The sequence below is a fragment of the Centruroides vittatus genome, unplaced genomic scaffold, assembly GCF_030686945.1.
Source record: "Centruroides vittatus isolate TY-2023 unplaced genomic scaffold, ASM3068694v2 scaffold_1424, whole genome shotgun sequence".
Classification (NCBI taxonomy): domain Eukaryota; kingdom Metazoa; phylum Arthropoda; class Arachnida; order Scorpiones; family Buthidae; genus Centruroides; species Centruroides vittatus.
This window is the reverse complement of record NW_027122677.1, coordinates 118,643-144,305: the sequence shown is the minus strand read 5'-3', so window position 1 is coordinate 144,305 and position 25,663 is coordinate 118,643. Positions and strand designations below refer to the sequence as shown.

The following is a 25,663-nucleotide window of genomic DNA, read 5'->3' as shown; positions in this document are numbered from 1 at the left end:
GTTCACCTACTAAGTTGACAAAATAAGTTTTAAAATTATTTTTATATTTTTCATAAAATTTTCTAATATATGGAATTTTAATATATAAATTAATAACTTTTTCTTTTTTACATTATATCTATTAATGGTATAACAATTATACCACCTACGTAGTAATTATTGTGGATAATCATTAAATAAATATTTTTTAAAAAGGTTTGCAATTTCCATTTGTATATGTTTCTGTAATGTTGTTCTACTAAAGAGCTTTCAAAATTCCATTAAAAATACGTTCCTCTTTATGCCTATAGAACAGTACGATTTATAATTAATCACCTTATTATTATTACAATTTTTCTCGTACTTACGAAATAATAACGTTTCTTCCTGTGTTGTGATTGTAACGTCTAGGTAGTTAATTTCGCTATTTCTTTCTTCTTCATAGGTAAGTCTAATATTTTTATTTAGACTATTCGCATAAATCTCAATGTTTTTAGCTGTAGTGATATTTGAATCGTACAAAATCAATATATTATCTACGTACCTAGCATAAAGAGAAATACCCTGAGACTGGAAAATCTTTTGATCTAATGATGTCATACAAATATCCACAATCTTCGAGCCTATTACGGGCCCCCATTGCTATCCCATCTTTTTGTCGGTAAAACTCTGTACAGACTGAAAAATAATTATTTTTAAGAGCAAATTGTATAAATTCTATGATATAGGTAGGTAAATTATAATTACTTAAACATTCCGAAATAAAGTTCAACTTTATTGATGGGTACATTGATTTTACATCCAGACTCATAAGTATAAAGGATTTCTTACTTTGGCCATATAACAGGTGCGAGATCAACTGATCTGTATTTTTTATGCTATACCAAGAATCTGGTATACACTGTAAATAATTTTTTATATAATGTTCCCAATTATACAATATAGGATATTTAAAATCCACTAAAGGTCTATAAATATTTCCCACTTTATGAGTTTTAAGTCTAATATTAAGTTGCGGAATACGCACATTATTAAAGTTCGTTATCTTCTCATAGTCTTGGCTCGCAAATTCTTTTTTATCTGTTTTCATTAACTTCATTAATTCTTTTTTAATGTCATCTATTGGATTATTATGTAGAAGCGTATATTCATCAGTAGATACTATTTCTGTTTTCTTTAATTGTAAATCGGAATTCGTAATAATTATAAGTGCGTGAGATTTATCTGCTTTAATAATAGTTATTTGTTTATATTTAAAAAATTTTTTGCCTTATGTTCTTTTAGCCGCTTTTCAAGTTGTCTTCCTGTTTCACCGATATAATATTACAGATGTATTATAGATAGAAGAAACATTAAAATGTTGTACAAAATAGAGAATCTTGTAACGAGACGCATTGTCGAGCACTATTGTATCAAGAGTTATGTAAATGTTATTAATTTAAATACCGGCGCTTCTGTCGATGCATGCTGGGATAGCTTGATAGAGTATAAATGTATTGGTGGTGCATAGCATGATATCCACTGCGGAGGCAAAACTTGTGAAATGCATTTGGATAATATGGTTAATAAAGTAAGATATTTGGTAATTTTCTAAATAGGTGTCCATCTTTGGTTTTAATTCATTCGAAATCGGATAAAGAAGAGTGATTTTGACTCGTTTATTTTAAAAACCTTTATAATTTTTTAGAATTATTGTTTTTAACATTTATAATAATAACTGATCCCATTGTTTTTAATAATTATTTATTATTAAATATTAGAAATTAATTAATTTGACTAGAGGTAGGCAGTTATGCTTCCATCTCGTATTAAATTTAATAATTATAAATAGTTAATTTTTAATTCAGACATTTCTAAAGTTTAATTTGGAATCGGTCATTAAATTTAATGACCCAAGAATTTGGCGTATCGTTTGACGTGTTTATTATATAACGGGCTATAGTTGTTGATGTTTATAAGTAATATGTGTGAACACAAGTTTGGAAAAATATGTGATCGCAAGCGACACTAAGATGCTAGCGGAACGAATGCTAAACACGGACTGATGGAGCGTGCCGCATGTGCACAATTCGGGACTTCCTCTCTCCTCATCACTCGTTATGCGAAATATCGCTCGTTAAGCGAGGCAAATTTTTACAATTTGTTTAGCTCGTTATGCGAAATACTCGCTGTGCGAGGTACTCGTTAAGCGAGGTTCCACTGCATTTTGATTTCGTTTACAAAGAATTTATATTTCAGGCTTATTATAGCTTAGGAAATTCGTTTTTTTACATTAATACATAACCCGAAACGTCTATACGAGAAGTAGCAAAAAGCAATGAAACAATAGAACATGAAGTTCTACTTCAAATCGAGGAAAATGGCGACGGAAACCGCCTGAAACGTTAAACAAAACAATCTTACCGCCTGCGGGCATGTTTTTGTTTCGAGATTGTTTGCCTTCAAGAGATCATTTAAGAGGCTCTTCAAGAGATCACGTTTTGTTGATGACTCTGCAACTCAGGTGCATCAGACAGTTCTTAAGGTGGTCCCAACCAAGACTTTTCTGTTTCCAGAAGCTTTATGAAAATGTCATAAGTGTATAGTCTCTCTTGGACAGCAATTTTAAGGCAACTAAAAGTAATTTCTATGTATTTTGTTTCGTTCCTTTTATTCTGCCTTTGACCGAACTTTATAAATACACCACACACATTCCACACCGTAAAATAGTATCATTTTAATTATCGATTAATTATAAAAATAATGTAAACGTACAAAAGTTATTTTCAAGTCCAAGTATTTTTACTTTTAAATCTTTGTCATATTTAATAGTACTTTATAATTACAAATGTATAAGCTTTTACATATACCGTTAGTAATGTTCAAAATAACCACTCAGTCGGTTTGACGAAAACACAAATTTTATATTTACAGTAAATGTACAAAATGATCCAAATTAGAGTTACAATTAATTATGCACCAACACTAATTCCAACAACAACCGACTATTCCCGTACAAATTCGTCGAAAGAACTCCTTACGAACAAACAGACTTGTAATTAACAAAACCTCCGAGTCAGGAACAAGTTCGTACACAAACACGTAACTTCCAACAAGAGAGTTAGTTAGCACCTCGATAACGACGATCTCCCTTGATCCGATCCGATCACCTCCGATACGATCACACCGATCCGAACTCCCGATACGAGCTCGATCCGAGCTTAAATAGTCGACGGCGTTCGAACCCTGCTCCAATCAAATTTGAATGTTCCCGCAACGGCCGCCAACGGTCACTTCCCGCCGGCCAATCGTCCGATGGTCGACGATTTGAAACTTAACGGTTCTTCCCACGGAAGTTCCTAACGGTCGTTTCTACCGGCCGATCCTAACGACTTTTCCGTTATAAACAAACAGGTGGGAATCGCGCGTCTTGGCGATTCCATACCTTACACCGTTATTACAATTTCTATTTGTATGTTAAATTCAATCAAATCAATCAATCATTCAATCAATTACAGGTAACCTGTAATTTGATTGAAGCCTCGTATAACACGGCACTTCTACAGCACGGATTCACTCTGACACTGTTCGAGAATTGGGTAAAAGCGTCGTACAACATGAAATGTAATAAAGTACGCTTTTAATAGTTTTTATCTAATTTGAAAATAGGGAAATCCCCGTTCAATAAACGTGATAAAGCTTTTAAGTGCGAAAATACCTCATTTGACATTTTTCGTACTATCAGATTTTCATGCATAATTTTCGTGAACTATTAATACTTAAGTACCGTATGTAAATTTTCTTTTCCCGTCTGCTGTCGATACACGTGGTCCTTCTCGAAACTTCTCTCATGTTGCCATATCTCGACGCTTCTGCTTTTAGTGTTGCCAGATGTTTTTCCTTTATTACATACATTATTCAGTCACCGGATTTTAGGCATTGAATCGCATCTCCGACCGTTGGGACAATCCACACCTTTACAAGTATAATTTAAGACTTTGTGTCTTATTTTTGGCTACGTAGATAAAAAATTTTCAGTTAATAGTGCTTAGTGATGACAAAGAAAACATTGTTTAAGTTATATTAATACGTATCACTTCTTAAGAAAATTTTAATAAAGATATGTTATTTTCATAATTATGAAAATAACATATTTTTTAATTTTCGGAACCTAATTCCCCTTTTCGTACTAGTTCTTTGTTTCGTATAACACGGATTCGCATAACACGACAATTTTTTGGAACGTAACTCCCGTGTTATACGGGGTTACCTGTATTTACGTTATGCTTTTCAGACGTAGCTACCCTATGAATCATTTTTGTTCCTTCCGTAATTGTAAATGACAAGTTCCTGAAGTATTGGTGAGAGTATAGTGTAAAATTACAGATAAGTTCAACATAACATTACATATAAGAAGTTGCATTTTGCTACATTCTTTTTAATTTCTTTTCTGTACTAAATATGTTATCATTACAAATTGCGACAAAAACCTAATTTGAACGCTTGTTAAACGATTTTTGTAGATGATGCAATTTCCAAAAACGCTACTAATATATATAGTATATTAAAGTTGGTTTCATAAGAAAATATTTAACACATATATGAGTATTTTCATTACAAACACACGAAAAAAAATAAAAAAATATTGATTAAAATTCATTTATCAAAAGTTTCACGAAGTTATTGCAGTTGCCTTTACAAGAATTCCATTTTTCGGATGGGGCATAAAAAGCGAAAGGTCTTCTTCAACTTCCTATAACAAATTATTAATTTGTATAATTAAAAAATAATATTAATACTTTTATACATTGAATTAAATAAATTATTTAAAGTAAGGTTCTATTTACCAAACTTCCACAAGGTTCTAATTTGTAGTGCTTTATGAGATTAGACAAAGTTAATTTCATAACTGTTTGAGCCATTCTCATTCCAATACAGCCTCTTGGACCATATCCGAAAGGTTGATATATCGATGGATCTATTAGTCCTGCATTCTTAGACGAAAATCTGATGAAAATATTAAATATTACTTTTAGAAAAATCCATATTATTAAAAATGAATTAATCAATATCACAGGTTGAAATGACACTAGATTAAACCTGTCAGGGTTGAAATTTTCTGGCTCTTTCCAGTATCTGCAGTCTTTAAGCAAGTTCGGTACTGGGATCATAACTGTAACTCCTTTTGGAATAATTATATTCTTATAATGGAAATCTTTCGAACAATTTCTACTTATCGCCCTGGGTAAATGTAAACTCTTACATTAGTCAAAAAGTTTAGTTAAAAAGTAGAATATACTTCTAAGTGCATAATATTTACAATGATGAAAGAGGACGAAGACGTAACGTTTCCGATATTACTTGACTCAGGTACTTCAATTTCGGTAAATCGGCATATTCAATTTTCTGTTTAAAAAATACTTTTTAATTTTAATAACATAGACTCTCTTAACTTAAACATTTATGTTTTCTAACAAATTTATATATTTAATATTATAACTTATCACAAAAATTTTAGCATTAAACTTAGAAAAGAAAAAAAATGAATAGAAAATTTTTCAATATAAAATTATGGTAACGCTATTTATAATTTATATTATGTGTAATAATTCTAATATACGATATAGTGAAAAATAATTCTCGTTTAAAAATAATAAAAAACCTAAAATTAAATTATAAATGTAAAAAAATAATTATTTCACACGAAATTCTAATCCGTAAAATAATGTTCTTCACGCAAAGCGATAATTGATCACACCACGCCATTAACACGTAGATAGGTCTGCTACGTAGGTATTAATCATTTTAGAAAAAGTTTAATCGTAGTTTTCTCGAGAATGCCTGATCGGTGGGTCCTGCAGCTTTGGCAGAGTTTAAGTATATGCATGTACTACACATCCACAAAATTTGGTCGAAATCGGTATTGACAACCACCCGGTTCCCTTCGTGATATTGTTCTAATAAACAACCTCTAACATCTCCCGAGTAGACACCTAACCGGTTTTACCCTATATTAAATCGCTGCTAATCAACGTACTGTACTTATAATTTTTATTAATAATAAATTAATAATGCTTACTACATACACCCATAAATAATATATAAGTTAATTTTATTAGTAAGATACAAAATATATTATTAGACGTGAGAAGACAATTTGCTTAAATCATAAACAATTACATTGTTTTCGATGTTTTCGTTTATTTCCAGACGAACTCTTTCTTGTTCTTCAGGATGTTTGACCAAATAATGGGTGCACCAAGCTAATATAGTACTCGTAGTGTCATATCTAGACAGAGGGAAAAAAACAACTTAGTGTACAGTTTAGCATTATGTACTTGATATAATTTATATTAAAAATTATTTTATAAAAAATAATAATAACCCAGCTGTCATAAATGCAACAGCATTCGCAACAATAACGTCTGATGAAAGCTTGGTTATGATACCATCCGCTTCACCTTCAGCATCAATCATGATTTGCAAGAGATCCGGAGGATGATACTGAAAAGAAAACAGTTTTAACTATCACCGATAATATTGTTATTTAACAATTTATAAATTGTAAATCTTACGTCAGAGTTTTTTCGGGAAGTAACCAATTGACTACAGGTATCAAACACCATTTTAGCAGATGGAAAATTTATTGCATATTTTATTGCATCCAAAATCTTTCTAACGTACGTAGGAACCGGTTCAATTTCGGGAAAACAAACTAAGCACATTATGTTAATTATTTATAAAAATATCATAAAACTATTTTAAAAATTCTTACTCGATAATATAGACAACATATCAGAAGAATCAACCTCCGAGAGATTATAGACGGATTGCACAAATTTACTTGTTTCGTCATTTTGTACGTTTGTCTGAATTCCAAAAGCTGTTCTACAAATTATATCGAAAGTTAACTTTTTATAAAATTCGGCAATATCAAACGGCGATTCTTTCTGTTTTTCGATTTTCTCCATAAATATATTTATTGGCTTAGACATAAGAGTGCTCATCTAAAAACATAGAATTTTGATATGTTTCAATAATAACAATACATACTTTTGTATTTGTAACGCTAAATATTTATAAAATATAATTTTAATATCCTACATATTTACAGTTTTATTAAACGTAGCATAAATACCATCTTCAGTTTAGCTGTACTGAAACTTGTGCTCAATATATTTCTGGTATTTTTCCAATCCTCATCACATTGAAGTGGAAGTGTTTTAAGCATCAGATTATGAGGAACTCCTCCATCCGGAAGTGTTAACTAAAAACAATAGATAACGAAATGTCAGAATAATACGATTATAATTACGAAAAAGTACTTAAAAACTTACATCTCTATTCATAAAATTTTTGAATTCCTTTATCTGTATAAGTTTTATCAATTCCAAATCACAACACACAACCCAAGGTTTTCCTCCAAGAAAGAAACTGGAAATTATAAAATAATATATTTTATAATTTAGGTAATAATCAATAAAATAATAAATTTCTCAAAACATAATTAAAATTAAGAGTTAAAATTTATTTTTAATCGCTTATTCCAAAATCGTTATAGTCGTTCACACTCAAAGTAAGAAGAAATGCAAGTAGGAAATGTCTTGTAGTAGTGTGACAATGAGCAAACCGTCCCGTATGCAGGACCGGACTTACATAAGGGCAATTGGGGCCGGAGCTCAGGGCCCCCCACAAAACTATGTTTAAACATATATTTCTCCCCCATAACCGCGACAGCCTAGTGTGACCTAATCATGAGGACCACAGGCAGAGAAAACCAAACCCGGGAAATAAACCTATGAAACATATCGGAAAATTTCGGAAAAAAATCTTACATGGGTATTTTTCCATTAAATTAAAATAATAAGTTTTACACGATAAGGATATTGTAAACATACATATATTTTATTTTAAAATGAAATTTACAACTTCCTAGTTGAAATCTTGTTGAAAGTACAGTATTTTGTGTAAATTTTCTAAATCATCAAATTTGCCTACTCTTAAAGGAGGCACCACCGTATTTGTATAACCTTTTTGAATTTATAATAATGTATGAAAAACGAAAAATACTGTAGAGGAGACAATTAAAGTAATTGTTATTAGTGTACAGCAGCGGTTCTTAACCTTTTTAATGGTCAGCACCCCCTTGAATCTGAAAATAAGCTCTTGCACCCCCCTTAGAAAATGTGTGTATATTTTTTATTTAAGAAAAAACATTTATTGCATAAACAAATGCCGTGTTTATTTACAATATATATTACTATATAACATAAAAAGCAATATTTAAATTATAATGGCTAGGTTGTTGTTGTTTATTCATAATAATTCTACTAAAACGAGGCTCTGTTTTGAAAGAGCCACGCGTAAGCCATCAGATGCATTTACGCGATTTCTGGCTTTTGTTTCGATGTGTAAAAGTGCTGAAAATCCCATTCCACAATTGTTGGTGGTGGCAAATAGTAAAAGTGTCTGTAGTGATGCTTTTGCCAGTTGGGGATAAGCTTCTAACTGTTTACACCAGAAGTGTTCTAAGTCTAGTTTTTCAAATTCCATTTCCTTATGCGCATTAGCTAATTTTTTTTTTTTTTTTAATTTTTGAAATTTCTCTCGCACCCCTGAGTGTACACGCATCCCAAGTTAAGAACCACTGGTGTACAGTAACAATTCGCTCATTTGTAACAACTCGTTTACAGGAAAAGAACGTTTCGTGCATTTTAGAATTGAACCGGATTTAGGAATTCGATAATAACAATTCATATTCAATATATTAATACTAATAATAATAGTTTCAATCAATTCAGATTATCTCTGAAGTACGAGTCTCATTGTGCAATTCCATTACAATTTCTGCTTTTCAAAATATTCAATCGGATGACGTTCTAGAGTAAAATACCTGTAGATGACAGTCATAGTAACTGATAAAGAACAGAAATTTTTTTTATCTGTATAATAGACCATTTTCATAATGAGCAAAACACAATAAATCCCTCTCGCTCTTTCTTCCAGTTTCAAAAGTAAAGCTCCAAAAATTCTAGATACACGTGAACACGATACGGTTTTGCATCAAAATGCCGAAAGAGAATTCTGACTAAAGCAGCTAAAATAGACTGAATTGTTTCTAAAATTGGAAGGAAAAAGTTTGCACTTTAAAACAGTTCACGAAAAACTTCAACAAAAAACTTAAAAATCGTAATAACTTAATAAGATGACTTTATTTTGTCTTCTGCAAAGGTTGGCTATCTTCACAAGATCTTTTATTTGTGTTTCTTCCAATGTTACTATTATATTTGCACGTTTATTTCACATCTATTAATACATATGCCAACATTTGTAACATTATCGAATTGTTATTTTGATAATTATCTTGGATTTAATTAATTATACGTAATTATTTTCGATATTTGCACGTTGCTGTCGTTTATATTAAAAAAAATTCATTTAATTTTGCATGTATAAAGGACTGTTAATGAAATGTTTTTTATTTTTTTATTACGCAGACAGAATGTAAAATTAAATAAAATCTTTATCAATTTTACTGAATGATATAAATAATCATAAATAAATTTAATATCTTATGTAATTACACAGAAATGATATACATTTTTTATTTTATTGATATTATATAAAATGATAAGAATAAAGTAATATTTGCATTAATAATCTTTACCCAAAAATGTTTCCATATTTTTCTATCCATTCATCGATGCATTTGTTTCTCTGTATATAGGACAAATTGCATTAATATTTCATCTTAAACCTCAGAATTTAGCAGTAGATAAAGTTTTTTTTTTACCTTTTTATTATATTCCATTGCATTTCCGAAAATAAAATTGGATTTAGGTCCGGGGATTCCGTATCTCTCAAACAAGCTCATCTTTCTTTTTCTCCATCTAAAAATATTGTTAAGCATTCAGTTATCATTTGTATTGAGAAAATCTGATAACATTTATTCATATTTTATTGCTTCATCTATTAGGCTATATGAATATAATATAAAACAAAATTTTCCTTATTCATGGAAATATAAAGAAATGATTGTTAAGCACACATTATTTATTGTTGAAAATTTGTTTAAAAAATAACTAATAATATCAAAAATGAAGTATAAAATTTATCGTATAAGCAAAATATAAATACCTTAAATTTCAAAATTTATTTAAATCTCATAAATAGATAATTAATGCATATGTAAAAAAAATAAATAAACAGTTAATTTTTTATAATTATTCTTTAAAATTTATAAATATTTAAAATGTAAACTAGATACGAAGTTAATCGACAGTAATTTCTCTGTGTTAATCTCTAACATTAGTGAAAATAATTTTGTAACTATTTAATCCGTCAACGAGACACGCATACAGTAAATATATTTACAGAGCTCATTGGATAAATATCTAATGAATGAAAATTTTACAGACATTTGTCGACTCCATTTTGACTGCTAACCGTTCTAAGAGTTTGCTGTCTAATAAATTATAAATTTTGTAAAAAATTTTGTATCTAGGCTTTTCATACATAAAACGTAGGTCTATGTACGAACAAATTGATATAGAGATGAAGAAAAATAGCACAAAACTTGCTCCAAAGTATGAAAATCTATTTTCCAGACTAAGCGCTGAACAAAAACAAATTAACAAAAAATAATGAAGGATGACATGAAAAATGTTGTATATAAAATACCATGTACTGTACTTGTAAAAATAGAAGTTTTTATATAGGAGAAACAAAAAGAAAATTAAGCACAAGAATAAAAGAGCACATACGTGCAATAAGGGGTAATTATGCAAATTCTGCAGTCGCAGAACACTGCAATAGTTGTGGGTGCCAAATCAACATAAATACTATAAAAATTAAGAAAAAAGAATCGAATAATTACAAACGTCAATTATACGAACATTCAAACATAAAGAAAGAAAGAAATAGAATAAACAATAATTTAGGTAGTATAATCCACCAATCCTGGAGCACCATACGTGATGACGTTTATAAAAAAGCATAGTGTGAAAATAGTTCATAGTCTCTTCTTATCATAATGCAGTTGAATGGTGACAAACCAAACCTTGGTGTGAGTTTTTAATGGAATTTTACATGATATTGTTAGATTTTAATAATTACCATCTTTATTTATTTTACTTATTTAATTTTAATTATACAGTGAAATGTTAAATAATTGTAAAGCGAGAAAAATTATCCAGTTGTACTCTGTATTGGAATATGTAATTACAGTAAGATTTAAAATTGTATTTTATTTGAATGCCGTGAAATTTTAATATGTACAGTAACATATTTGTTTTGTTATTGTTACTTTTAGTGTTTGGTAGTAATACTGATGATGAGGGGCATGCTAACCCGAAACACGTATAATATGTGTACAGAAATTATTACTACAGGTGATATAATAAAGAAATTCTGTTTTTTCCTGAACTAACTTTCATTGCTGTGCCAATCTTTAAACACCAGTATAAAGTCCTATTAATAAGTGAAGTCCAAGTAGACAATTAACAATAATAATCTTTTAAATCCGTTTCGTTAGTACAGTATATATGCAAATTAACTAACCAGTTTATGGAGTTGTGATGGTCATACGCGAGACCAATATGCAGCAGTAGCAAGAGTCGTTGTAAAAATTTAAGTGATGTGCTAAATTTGATTTATTTTTAAATGTGTCAGTCTGAAAAAAGCTGTGCAGTCTGTATTTATGTAATTGCGGCATTAAATTTTAAGGTATGTTTTCTGAATGTGTTACAACTACATTGTCTCTTGTTCATTGTCGGACTATAATTCGCGTATCCACATGTATCTTCTTCTCATGTTTGATTGATTTTATTGTTTAGTTGGCTGAGGAGGGGCAGAAGCCCGAAACATGCCTTGTAATAAGCGTCTCAACTGAATGAAGGATGAATAATCTGCCTAGTGTTTGAAAACTGTTACTACATTGTGTCTGTGAAAAACAAAGTAGTATAAAACACGGTTTCATTGGAATAATAAAAATTTATTATAATTTTTAATTATTACCTGTCGTGGCGTATGTTGCAAAATGATTCAGTTACTATTTTACAGAATAAAGCTAAGAGCACAAAAGGCATTTTTCTGACGAATCAGTCGATATTAGATAACTAACACACCAGAAATATATGACTTGATCGCTATAGAATTTGATGTATTACGATTGGAGGCAATTAATTATAAAATAAACTAATCTTAATTTGTCATTTTAGTTACAAATTATCAGTTTATGATTTCTCATAAATCGATAATCACGGATTCCTTTTTAATCTGATGTTTTATATAGAAGTAAGACCTGACTTAACTCTGATTCGATATAACTCGGTCTGCTCGAAGCCTTAAAAAAGCTGAATATTTATGCTGATTTACACTATCGTGGAATTTCGTTGCTTTGTATATAATACTATTATTCCTAAACACGAACCAATCAGTAAAAGGTGGAAATTCGTCGTAGCGCTGTACTTCTCTTAAATCTGTTTGTTTGGTGCAATTTTGGAAAAAATATGACATCATGAATACCATAGGCAATATCGACTTGGCGGGGAAAGAATTAACTGATCAATGCATGAACGAAGTGTGGAAGAAGCTATGGTTGAAGGAATTCAAGAATTCTCAACGAGAACAGCCTATCGCTGTATCGTTAGGTTGACCAAATTGTCAACCTAATCGATACAGCAGGACTAGGAGATGTGGACGAACAGGATATTGAGGAGTTACTACAGGTTTGTGCAGGTACCAACGAAAGTGTCGTGCCGTCATTGGAAGCGCCGCTTCCCTTGTATTTTCTAAAATATAAATACATATTGTGCGATTATTTTCATATTTTAACGTACAATACTTTGAATTAATTAAAATTAATATTTTATTATAACAGCATTTTGTATCTTATTACAAATTTCTATACTAAATATGAAAAAAACGATAAGATTGCTATTGTATATTCGAATATCAGTGGCTGAATGGAAGCGCTGATTGTCGAAACCAGGTCAGCTTCCAAGCAGCCAGAATATACGCATTTGCGCATGCGCTTTACAGAGCACCAACCTCGCGGTTTAGCTGGTGGAAGCTACACACCAAAACGCTTCCAATAATTCTATCCGGGACCAGTTGTTAGCCGCCTGCCTGATAGATATTTGGCTGCCCTTGCCCCGTTTTGTGAATTGCAAGTAGATTTATAACTTAACCCAACCGATAGGAATTTACTGGCATGTTTTTATGATAGTTCTGTATAGTTGACAGGCGTTTTAAAAAAATCCATTAAAATATTTGATATACTTATTCTGCTTTTATTCTGCTCTCCCATCTCATATTACTTACGGATTTCAATGTTAAACTAGTGATATTACGATTTGTATGTTCCATCTATAACGGGATGCAGAAAAAAACGTGTACAATTCTTGTACAGTGTTAAAAAATTAACTGTTACTTTGGCAACATCATTTACAACTAAATTTAATGAAGATGCACAAGGTACAAAAAAAAGCTCTAGAATTTATTTTCCTTAAATTTACGATTTATGTATCCGTTGTTATAAAAATTTGTCTTTCCGCTTCTTACCCAAGACTACAAATATTCCAGTACAAAGTAATCGGTTTCAAGTTATTTCTACTTAAAAAGTAGTTAAATAATTAAGAGATTAGGGAATTGGGGCATAAATAAAACCCTACTGAAAGAGCCGGAATTTTACTTAAAAGCTTAACTGAACCAATGTCTAGCCGAGTACAGCGCAGACTGATTTCTTTGTAATATTAGATGTAATAAAAACAGAAATTTTTCCAGTTCAATGAGAGTGACCGAAAAGTTGTAAATTTTGGAAATTTCCGTGGACACCTGGCCTTAAAACGAATTAGTTAGAAAACAAATGACTGGCAATCTATTAAGTTTAACATATGTAGATTTTTACAGCTGTGGTGAGAAACGTTTAAAATTTACAACAACCCTGTCGCGTCCTTTGAGGTATACTAGTGATGCTACAAAGAAGGCATTTGACATTGACCGGCACCCTCGGGATTTGGCAGCCCGCGTGCATGCACGCACTGCACACCTGTCAGGACCGTCTCTGATTCCATTCATTAGCCACTCGTAGAGAGCTATTTCTCTAAGTGGAATGTTTTAAGATTTAAAAGATAAAAAATATTTTGTTATTTTTATGTACCGTTTCTTTAAAAAGCTATATTGAATTATAATTTTCTTTAAAAGTATATTCACAAAATTGAATATTTTGTACCAGATATGTACAGCCACCACACATTTTATTTTACCAAGTGAGTTTTTATAATTTTATTATTAATTTTAGTCCTTATATCGTGGCTAGTGATTCAAAATGTAATTGTGATATTGAAAATTTATTTTAAAAAAGTTTTGGCTAAAGACCATATAATAAAAAAGAAAACATTATTAAATGAGAAGGACCAATGCCTAAATTAAATATAAATACTTCAATAAAAAAATTTGTTCGACATTTTCACGATAAAATTTATGAAGACAAAAAGTGGCTTTGTGGATGCATACAAATGCAAAAATTGTTTTGTTGGCCTTGCCTACTATTTTCAAATGAAATTATTGTGTGGAATAAGAATGGCTCTGACGATTTAAATAATTTGAGTAAAGCTGGCAAAAGACACGAAAATCGTAACGTCACATCGATTCTTTCGTAAAATTGATGCAATTTGGAAATAAAAGCAGAATAGAGTTTAACATTAGTAGACAATATACAATAAATATTGAAAATTATAACAAGATAATTACGGCTAATAGGTATATTATATCTAAATTAATAGATGTTATATGTTTTTTCTCAAAGCAAGAATTGGCATTTAGAGGCCATGAGGAATCTATTGCATCTAATAAAAGAGGTAATTATATTGAACTTGTTTATTAAGTACGTCAGATAATCTATTAAAAAATACATTTAAAGAAGTGTACGGTTTTTACTGGCTTATCGAACAAACGAATATGAATGAATCCTGACGCGCAATTAATTGATTGCATGTAAGTCGGCTTCTTACAGAAAAACAGCTTCCCTATCATCAAATATCACGGCACGCCACTGCCAACTATGACCTTCAAGAACTGGCAGAACAAGGAATTTAAGTAGAAATGGAAAATAGTGATTCTGAAAACGAAGAACCCGAAGACTTTTCTACAGATTTCCTTAGTAAAAGTTTGGTAACGATAACCGAAATTGTTGATCAAATTGTAGCGAATGATCCAGATTTTGAAAAGAGGCAAAAGCGAGACGAGGCGTTTTGAATGCGATTTTCCGCTACCGTCATTTGCTTAAAGCCTGGTACCCACATGCGGCAACGGACGACGGAAACGGTCGACGGAACGGCAAAATGACGTCACTTTTGCCGTCGACGTCGACGGAATACGAAGTTGAAAATTTTCAACTTTTGCCGCGACGGAAAGCGGCACGGTAAAAATTAGACCAATAGGAAAACCGTTTAGCAATGTCGTCATAGAGATCACGTGGTCATTCAAACTATGGCGGTCAGTACGAAGAGACAGCGTGTCATGTTTAATAACGAATATTTTATTGAAACAGTTCGAAAATATCCGTGTCTGTATGACAAAAAATGTACAGATTTCAAAGATACAACATTAAAAAAAACAATATGGACTGCAATTGGCGAGCAGTTCGGAATTAGCGGTGAGTACTGATTTAACATTAGTTCGAAACTATAACACGTTTTATAATTTTTATATTTTAAATTTACTAATGTAATTACTAATTTTATTAAATTTACCGAATGTTGTTAGGGGATGATGCCGAAAAAAGGTGGAAAAACCTTAGAGATAGATATACAAAGGAGAGGAGAAAAATGCGCGAGAGCCACGTGAGTGGCGCAAGTACTTCGGAAGTATACTTCACGAATTGGAGTTTATTTAAGTACATTGATGGATTTCTCGGATCTGTTGTACTACAGGCAGACAGGTATGATGATTATAAGTTACAATTAATTTATAATTTATTTAAGATATTAATAAAACTGATAATAGTAGTAGTTTGCAATGGTTAGTATTTTAATTTCTTAGTTCAAACATAGATTTGAATAATCAGTGATTTTTTTAAAATATTAAAATAGTGCATTACTTAAAAAAACCATTAAATAAAATTTTAGTGTAGTAATCATTTATCAAGAAATAATGATGTCAAATTATTTTAACAGCACTATAGGAAATGACGAACCAATCAGCCAACAGATTGAGAGTGCAGGTATCAACATTTCTGATACAACAGAATCTTTTTGTGAAATGTAAGTGAAATTGTACAATATTTTAAATTTATAACAAATAATTGTAATAGATAATAACAACTGCTGAGATTATATTATATTATATTATAGAGATGAGACATCTGAGATGCCTGAAAGCCCCTGTAAAAAAAAGCAGAAAACATCGAAAAAAAGTGAAGACATGTTGGATGTTGCATTGAAAACCTTCAATGAAACATCCAAACTTCTAACCGAAACTAAAGAAGAAGACAGAATAGACTTTTTTTGTAAAAGTCTAAATGTCAGACTTCGGAATTTAAACAAAAAAGACAGGCATCATGTAATAAAAAATATTGAATTTATGATGCTGGAAATAGAAGAAAAAGAAGAATATTTGAAAGAATAAAAAATTTTATATATACAAAATGTTATCATTTATTTTTCATTTTTACACTATAAATTTTCTTAACAGGAATATAACCCTTGATATAAACAGCCAGTCCACAGCATCTTCAGAATATATTCAGGAAATTTGTTACATGCTTTTTCAATATTTTTGTACATATTTGTATTATGTCTACTTATTTTGTACAAATGTAATAGACAAGGAGGAATAATTCAAATGTGAGAAAAATATGGAAAAATTACCTCAGATAAAAGAACCTTTTTGTAAAATTATCAATATCACTAATTGACCTGTATGTTTCACACTTACTTTTGGTACAAATGAAACTTACTTTTTGACTCACCTTCATACAATTTAAAAAAGTATTAATTAAAATTCTTGAAACAAATTAAATAACCAAAAGTATAATTATAACTAAAAGAATTGCAGAATGATCATGAAAAAACATTCTTCAAAGGATAACTATCCTGAAAAAAAGCATACCTAAAGTTGCCATAAACTACTCAATTACATCCATAAGATCTGGATTAATTGAGAGCTCATATTTTCATCAAACTCACTAGAATTAAACTTACTTCAAACTTACATCAAACTTACTAGAATTAGTTTGCATTTTTTAATATAACATTTTAAACAAATCTGATGGTAACAAATCAGTCTCTATCTTTAAAAAAGTTAAAAATTCTTATAAAATGCACATGATCTACATCTATTTAGATTTAGATAACCATTGAGTAGCTCCTTGCTGGAACACCAAACCAAACAATAAATATGTTTTTTTGTCTGCTCGATATTTAGTAAGCTTGTAAATTAGAATAACTGAATTATAGGCTTTATTAAACTTCTAATTTGATATGATTTCATTATTATTATTGGATACTTAGACCATATTAATTAATTTAAACTATACAGAAATATTTAGCAATATATCAAAGGAACTGATGAAAGTTCCTATAAAAAAGAACAGATTTTGTGATAACCTTCATATAATATTACAGGAATTGTCAAATAAAGATAGACATGAGGTATTGAAAACACTGAATTATTTATGTTTGAAAAAAGAAATACATGAACAACACAATAAGTAAATCATTTAGCATACTTTTAAAATAAATCATGTTTATAAACCATTACTTTTATATATACAAAATTTTTACAAATATTTTTACATTATAAAAATTTAACAAAGGCCTCGATATATGCAGCTATCTTGCCATGCTACGGCACCTTCAGTACATAAATATTGGGCAAGTTTGTCACGTAACACTTTTGCGTCACAGCTATATGTGTTAGATCCTTGCCTACCACATTTATGTAAATGTTTTTGCTCATCACGCCATTGTCCCAGGTTGACCGAATGACCCGAATCCTCTGTGTCGACAAAACCCGTCGGACAGTATGTTGTGCTGCTTTCGGTTAATAAAAAATTATGTAACACAAGGGAAGCAGCAACAATCTTTGGCAATGTTACATTTTCATCAAAATTCAATGATCGTAAAAATATTCTAAAGCGTGATGCCAAAATTCCAAATGCATTTTCAACAACACGCCGAGCTCGACTTAAACGATAATTAAAAATACGCTCTGCGTGATGAAAATGAGATTTACGAGGGTAAAGTCTCATTATATTTCTCCGTAAGGGGAATGCTTCATCAGCCACAAAGTAATAAGGAAAAGATACATCAGAATTTGGCAAATTAGCATCTTTGGGAAGATTAATCGTCTGATTTATTATTTTTTTGCCAAATGTACATTTCTGAAAAACTCCTCCATCACTCTCACTTCCATAATGTCCAAAATCTATATAAATGAATTTGTAGTGGGCATCTGCAACAGCCATTAATATTTTACTAAATCTCCCTTTATAATTGTAATTTAGAGATCCAGTATTTGCAGGACACTGCAAAACAATATGTTTACCATCAATACTGCCACAGCAATTGGGCAGTTGCCAACGTTCGAAGAATCCCTCAGCAATGTTTTGCCATTCCTCTTCTGTCTGAGGAACTTTCATGTATGTTCCTTTCAATCTTTTCCAAATAGCAAAACAGGTCTCTCTCACTATTTTAGTTACTGTAGTTCTTCCAACTCGAAAAGTATAACTCAAACTTCGAAAAGTTTCTCCAGTAGCAAGAAACCTAGAATTTTAAGTAAAGTTTAAATATGATGAAAGGTATACAAAATTCATCATATTATCATCTCCATTTTGTCACATTCAATTAACTTGTTGTATTTAGAAATAAATAACCATTTATATTGCTGTACATGATAAAATTTAAATGAGAATCACACAAATTAATAACAAACTAGCAATAATTATTTTGTTTTAGTACTGGCCAACTGTTTTTATTGTTATAGAAATTATATACGCAGATTATAAATGTTTGGTTCTGTAGTATAGCTAATAAGTTAATGTTATTATTTTATCCATTTCCTTTTTTATTATAAATTATAATTCGTATTTTGTTTTTTTAATACAAAATATTAGAATATATAAAACTAATAGGCTGTAAATGTCAATAATAATGCATTTTCTCCATAAAAATGTTTTTAAATATTCTTCCAAAACTAAAAGTCCAGCTTTAAAATATAAAGGTGACAACATCGAGATGATTATAATAGGATTGATTACTACTTGCAGTCTGAAATAATTCATTTTACCTTAATGTTAAACAAAGTCGATCGTAAGCTGATATAGCATCACGCCATCGGGTATTTTGTTTGGTTATATCAGGTTCAATTAATCCCAATAACTTCGCGAATGTCTCGATGGGCATTCGGAGAAACCTACATTTAAATAAAATATATTTCATTTATTCGCTATATAGTATTACTATCCGAATTAAATATCATGTCAAATAGATGTACTGTACTTACTGCATGAAGTATTCGGGATCGTTTAATCTTAACTCGGGTACCAAAGTATTCGAAATTCCTAATTTCGAACGATATCGAAATATTTTTCGTACCCAAAATCTTCGCTTCTGTGGCTTTTTTATCTGGGATAAGACTGTCAGTAAACTTAAAAAGTTTAACTGGTATAACAACAAAGTTTTCGTCGGCGCCATTTTCGTCTACTCTCGGTAGCTATTTATATTTACAGCGGGCAGAGGGCGCGCGTTTCAATTGTAGAGTATTTGCCGCATGTGAGTACACGCGATACGGAAAGACGACGGAACGGCAACCGTTTCCGTTGACGGTTTCCGTCGTCCGTTGCCGCATGTGGGTACCAGGCTTAAGGAAAGAAAAAATGCGACAAATGAAACTACGCAACTTCATCGCCAAAAAAACAAGAATTTCAAAAGAGCCAGAACGTTCGTCACAAAAAATGAACTTGACATTTCTGTGTGCATATGTTTATGTGTTATTTAACATATATTATTATGCAAATTAATATAAAAATAACGTAAAATTAAAGTAAAATCTGTTTATTTTTGGTCGCGTGTTCCCCTTTCCCTATTTACTCTAGGTTAAAATGACCTCGTTTAACGCTGTTTCGTTCAGCGCTTCGTCGCTAGGAACGTATCCCCCGGGGTTAAGCAATACCTTACTGTACTTTAATTTTTTTTTTCGTCATTTCATATGATAAATTTAACAAATATTTAAATTTCGAACTTAAATATTTAAACAATAAATATCAAATTCTGAAGCATTTTTTTAAAAATTTGCTTTTAATTTTGAAAAAAACACCCGAGAATGTTATTAATGGCTTCGGATTTTAGTTTGTTTTCAACTAAATTATTTTGTATAATATCTAGTTTACGTGCATTAAAAAATAGAATTATGTCCTTGATTACTCTAAATTGTTTTAATGACCATTTGATGAAAATTATGATGGTGACAATTAATCTGCTAAGTTGTTTAATGTTTATTTGTTAACGAAAGAAAAAATAAAAGAATACAGAATGCTTACCTTATCCAAAATAATAGAAGACACGTAAAAAAAGTGAATAATATTATTGTAGATGACAGCATGGATACTTTGTGCTTCAATACCGCTGCCCAATTTACATTGATCGAGGTAAAAGTGATAAACCTAATTTGATAATGATAGTATTTTAATATTTTATTATCATAAATCAATTTACTTATTTACAGCTGTAAATAAAACAAATCTCAAACTTGTTATAATAATAAAGAAGTAAAGGTTAATACATTAAAAAATAATCACTCTCAAACATTCAGTAGGCCTACACGTATATTTATAGGTAATAATCATATTGTATAGCATGCAATATAAAGATGATTTATGTTTTGATTTCAATTTATTAAAGTTTAAGCATAAAAATTCTTTATATAATATGTATGACATTGTTCAATTAATACCTATGACAGTATTTATTAATAACGTTAATCTTTTGCGACAATTAATTCGTTTGACATATGTTCTAAAAAATTGAAACAGCTTTCTGTTTTAGTCAATGAACAAATCATCTACAATCACGTGATCAGTAGGAATTTGTACGAAACATGTTCGAAGATTACATAGAAATCTGAATTTCGTGAATTCATTGAATTCATTCACGAAAAGTCATACTTATGAATCCAAATACAATGGACAAAAACAGTAATTTGAAACAAATTGATTACGATAAAATAACTAAAAATTAAAATTATTAATACTACAAAAGACTGATGTTTTAATATCGAGAAATTAAAACAAATTAAAATCATATGTAATAGTAAAATAGGATATACAGTATAGTTTACCATCAGGTAGGCACCAGTGGCAGGAGAAATGTGTAGATACAATGTGCAGGCTTGTTATCTAATAACTGCGGAAACACCGCAGAAAGTATTAAATCTTTCTGTTTGCAGTAAAACAGACTTATGTTTCGCATGAGTTTGAGATAGACAATGGTATTTTATTGTCTGTTTTCTAATATAATCAATACTTTTGCACCAGTACTTGCATAAAGAAGGTTTCCACTTTCGTATATTGCTTCCTTTCCGAACTCTTTTGCATACTCTTTAATTGTTCTGTTAACAGCCAAATGGCTTTCTCGATACATTCATTTTGCACATCGTGTAATCATTTAGTACAGCAGCAAGTGGTCATGAGTACGTCACACGTCTGCAAAGAGAGAGCGAAACTGGAGTTCTGTAATTTTAAAACTCGATGTTCTAGTGTTATGGATCTTAACAAAACCCGAAATTTTGTGCATGTGCGAAGCAATCAAGAATAGAAAATTCTGCGCATTTATTAATATTAACTGAAACACATTTTTTTTCTAGTTAATGTATTTATATTAATGTACAACGTAAACACTATCCGCGAAACGAAAAGCCGGCAATGAATCATACTCGACCTTCCCGGTAATCGAACAGGAGGTTAAGCAGACCAGGAAGGAATTGCAATAACTTTCAATTACACTATGACGGAAAATTTAAGTATCCTAATCAAAAAACTTAAAATAAATAATTTAAAATTTTAGAAAACACTATGACAGTAGCTGAACGTTAAAATTATGTATGGCGACATGTGTTATGAGATGTTAATTAAAAATAACATTTGTTTTTATCTTCACGACTCGGTGCATTGATAGACACAAAGCATTTATACATCATCTTTATTCTGAATCTCCTATAGGCCGATATGCGTTTCGGGCAAAGGCCCCTCTTCTGTCGGCTACCCAATAAGACACATTATAATTTCTTACATTACAAATGTTTATATTATAATAATAAGGTGACCAACTTTTTTATAATGAAAAGGAGGACACATAAATTGAAGAAAAAAATATTGTAAATAAAAGAAACATTTTATTGATTGCAATAATAATACACTATAATAATCTCTACTGCATGCGCAGTGGCGTAGCTAGCATGGGTGACACCCGGGGCGGATATACCGTGGGAGTCACCCTTCTTAAATGTTTTATAAAACAGTATCGGATTATTGAATTGTAATATGCCCGCACTCGAGCAAACTTAAACGCTATATCGAATAAGCGATATCATCACATAGGTTTATATTGATTAGCGTGAATCCGTTGACCTATTTTTTTTTAGTCATGGGTTGTTGAGTCGGTCGAACTTTCCATGACTTAATGTTAAAGCGCGTTATCAACGTTTATTTCGCTACTTATTTTTTCACAGTCGGGTGTCACCCCTACACGCACCGGGTGTCACCCCTGAACGGGTGACACCCGGGGCGGACAGCCCCCAACGTCCCCCCTCGGTACGCCTCTGTGCATGCGTATGTGTCGTGTTGTGTTTCGGTAAAAAGTAAACAAAGCTACTTGCATGCAGCGCACTCTCTCAAGGTTTCCTGTGCAGAGCACATGCGTTTCATATTCGCGTTTTGCTGCAATGTACCGAGCCTTGATGAACCGTCATGTCAATACAAACACATCACGTCACATTACATGCAACGGATCGGCTCGGCATCAATCAAATATGGAGATTTACAAATTAATCTTCAAATATCAAAAAAGAGGGCATTTAGGAGGACACTTCTCGAGGAAAAACAGAACTTACAAAAGGAAAACAGTTGGTCACCTTAATAATACGACATACCATGACTTCCAGGATTTCTTCTAGGTGGTGTTGACACATATAGATTCCGTTTAAAATTATTTATTTACAGTTAAAATTGTTAAGGTACTATTACAGTTTAAAATATAGACCTATTTACAAATTAAATTACTATTATAGTTAAGGTTTCATGACTTAACATCGAACATCTTCCAGCATATACCCTTGTTAACAAGGTTCTGTTTAATCTCGTTGGCATATTAACTTTTCTTTGAAAAACCGATTATATTATAAATTAATCTTTTTAATTATTATTACTATTGTTATCATAATTATTGTTGTTGATAATATTTTAGACATTATTATATTAATTTTAACCAATTATCACGGATTTTAACACTTAAGCTTTTATAGATGTTATTGGTTTGGCTTTTCATTATTTCGTAACTTTCTTTGAATTTCCGTTTATACCAATTTGTTTTTTTGTGTAAAATTCTTACTTCATCTTTGTTTATATTACAATTATTTATTGTACAATGCTCGTAAAAGACCGAATTTATCCTTCTATGTTTCAGATCGGCGATGTGTTCTTTCATTAATAAATGTCGTAAATAAAAACTGCTTTTTCCGCTTTTCGAAGTGAACTAACTTTACAGTCGTAGATTAAAAACAGGATATAATGAAACGCCGTATTTTAAACTTTTAATAATTTGGCGATTGTAAAAAAGGAAATAGCTGATTAGAGATGAATAGGCGGGGAGATAAACAGGATTGTGTGGATATCCAGTATGGCCAGACTTAATGATAATTTTACTTGTTATTAGTGCGGTAGACTCCCGTATAACGCGGGGAATACGTTCCGCGTTGTAGGAAATCGCGTTATACGGGACAGATCAATTTTTGCAATTTCAGGAGTCTGTAAATTGTAACGGTTGTCAATAAATCTGTACTGTACAACCAATATTAACAAAACGGCATCGTTGGAACTTATTTGTTGATACTTTCGATAGTGAATAAATGTTAAACAGTGAAGTGCATAATTTTATTTTAAGTTGATTAAGTTGATTAATTAAAAGTTGTATACTTACGTCGCGTTATACGGTAGTATAACGCGACGGGAGAATACAACTTTTTATAAAACCCATCTCTACCCTCAAAATTAAGCCTTTTGACATTTTATGATAGATAAAAATATACAAATTTTTAAGAAAGGCTATTTAAAATGGGTTTATATAAATTAATTTCGTTTTATCCAAATAAATATCAACGTTTCTCTATCATTATGTGAAGCCCGCGTGTCACGGCCCGATATGGAAAGTCCAATAAAAAGTAGAAATTCCGCTAGAAAGAATTTTTATACCTCAGAACGGCGCGACAGAACGAGGTCATGCAAGTGGGTGTGTGTGTTTGACACGAAACTAAGCTCGTTGTTCGACAGAACCGTTCATTTCGAGAGAGAGACTATTAACAATCCTCATTTTATTGATAAGTTGGACGAAAGCCTGAGAAGCTCGATCTTTTAAGTTTGATCAACTAGGCGTCCATGCTATGAGTTTGTCGGAAAATGTGGAAAATTCCGGATCTGCTCAGTCCAGAAAGAATTTCGTTATTGTCGAAGATAAACTCAAGCACACACCGTTCGACGAACGGAACAGAAGTCCGCGGTGACGAGGAGTACGACAACAGCTCAATATTGGACGAATTGAACAGAAACGGATCAACAAGCCTCGGTGTCTTGGTACACAGACGATTGGTCTCGTTCTCTCGTTTTCACTTACGGATATCTCGTTCCTCATTCCGGGAGGGGGTTCGTCGAGACCGATTCGACCTCGGGAAAGATCAACGCCGATAGTCGATCGCAGGCAGAAGCGTTTTTTACCAAGGTTACAAACACTTCCGTCTGGGATCGACTATGGAGAAAAAATTATGCAACTCGTCATTTAAACAACTTGGACCTTCGTTGTTTAAATCACGAGTTGCATAGTTTTCTTTGGCAGTTTCAAGGTACAATTCGTTCGAAATTCCGATGACAAATAAATTATTATTAATAGGAATTCATTTCCTCCACTTTGCATTCCTTATTTTGGAGAGAGAGAGAGAGACTTTCGGCGAGGGTTCGGACCATGTCGGGGATCTGACAATTACCAGGGTTGACGGAAGTAAAGCGGATCCCTCTTCTCTTTAGCGGATCTCTTTTGCCATTTATTTACTTATTTGAACAAATGAAATACGTAGAATGTTTCTTTATTAATAAAAGGCAGTCTTAAATGTCTGACTATCTTATTAATAAAAATAGTATTAATTAACAGGGTTTGAAATCTCTACCGCCACCTAAGTTTTCTTCGGGTCCGGAAAAAGTCCCCAGCATCTTTTCCCTCTCGACATCCCTGACAATTACTTACTGTTAAAAGCTTTGTAGATTTTAATTTGAGACACTTTAAAATTCGATTCCTTTCAACGTATCCTTAGCTTTCAGCAATATTTTCAAGGTTAAGTTATATCCACAATTAATCGATATCAAACAATACTCAGCACATTTATAAAAAATATTACATACGTGTAAGTAGTAGTTTATAAAAAATAAATTGTAAGTTATAAC

The 25,663-nt window shown here is 31.2% G+C and overlaps 2 protein-coding genes across 3 annotated transcripts in view; one reads left to right on the top strand and one right to left on the bottom strand.

Annotated features, from left to right (window-relative positions):
• Positions 1 to 25,663, bottom strand: part of LOC136986947 (cytochrome P450 3A18-like) — a 43,624-nt gene that overhangs the window by 17,728 nt on the left and 233 nt on the right. The window contains exons 2-13 of the mRNA XM_067284586.1: positions 20,501 to 20,623; positions 9,752 to 9,848; positions 9,626 to 9,675; positions 7,296 to 7,392; positions 7,097 to 7,225; positions 6,734 to 6,965; positions 6,534 to 6,673; positions 6,344 to 6,462; positions 6,139 to 6,247; positions 5,279 to 5,364; positions 5,059 to 5,199; positions 4,806 to 4,965 (exon numbers count right to left, since the gene is read on the bottom strand). Coding sequence (XP_067140687.1) covers positions 4,806 to 4,965; positions 5,059 to 5,199; positions 5,279 to 5,364; positions 6,139 to 6,247; positions 6,344 to 6,462; positions 6,534 to 6,673; positions 6,734 to 6,965; positions 7,097 to 7,225; positions 7,296 to 7,392; positions 9,626 to 9,675; positions 9,752 to 9,848; positions 20,501 to 20,562 — 1,422 coding nt within the window. The 5' untranslated portion in view covers positions 20,563 to 20,623. The remainder of the gene's footprint in view (positions 1 to 4,805; positions 4,966 to 5,058; positions 5,200 to 5,278; positions 5,365 to 6,138; positions 6,248 to 6,343; positions 6,463 to 6,533; positions 6,674 to 6,733; positions 6,966 to 7,096; positions 7,226 to 7,295; positions 7,393 to 9,625; positions 9,676 to 9,751; positions 9,849 to 20,500; positions 20,624 to 25,663) is intronic.
• Positions 15,251 to 16,601, top strand: LOC136986934 (uncharacterized). 2 transcript variants are annotated; one of them, XM_067284575.1, is made up of 3 exons: positions 15,251 to 15,901; positions 16,137 to 16,223; positions 16,314 to 16,601. In XM_067284575.1, exons 1-3 carry the CDS (start codon positions 15,717 to 15,719, stop codon positions 16,585 to 16,587), a joined length of 546 nt encoding a protein of 181 aa, XP_067140676.1. In that variant the 5' UTR covers positions 15,251 to 15,716; the 3' UTR covers positions 16,588 to 16,601. The 2 variants fall into 2 exon arrangements, 1 of the variants encoding a protein (XP_067140676.1); XR_010882558.1 differs by lacking the exon at positions 15,251 to 15,901 and having other exon boundaries at positions 16,070 to 16,223; positions 16,316 to 16,601.

Coding starts and splice junctions, on each gene's coding strand:
- LOC136986934 (XM_067284575.1), top strand. CDS start 15,717: ATGTTGTTAGGGGATGATGCCGAAAAAAGGTGGAAAAACCTTAGAGAT. Junction 15,902..16,136: donor GTTGTACTACAGGCAGACAG/GTATGATGATTA, acceptor TTATTTTAACAG/CACTATAGGAAATGACGAAC. Junction 16,224..16,313: donor ACAGAATCTTTTTGTGAAAT/GTAAGTGAAATT, acceptor ATTATATTATAG/AGATGAGACATCTGAGATGC.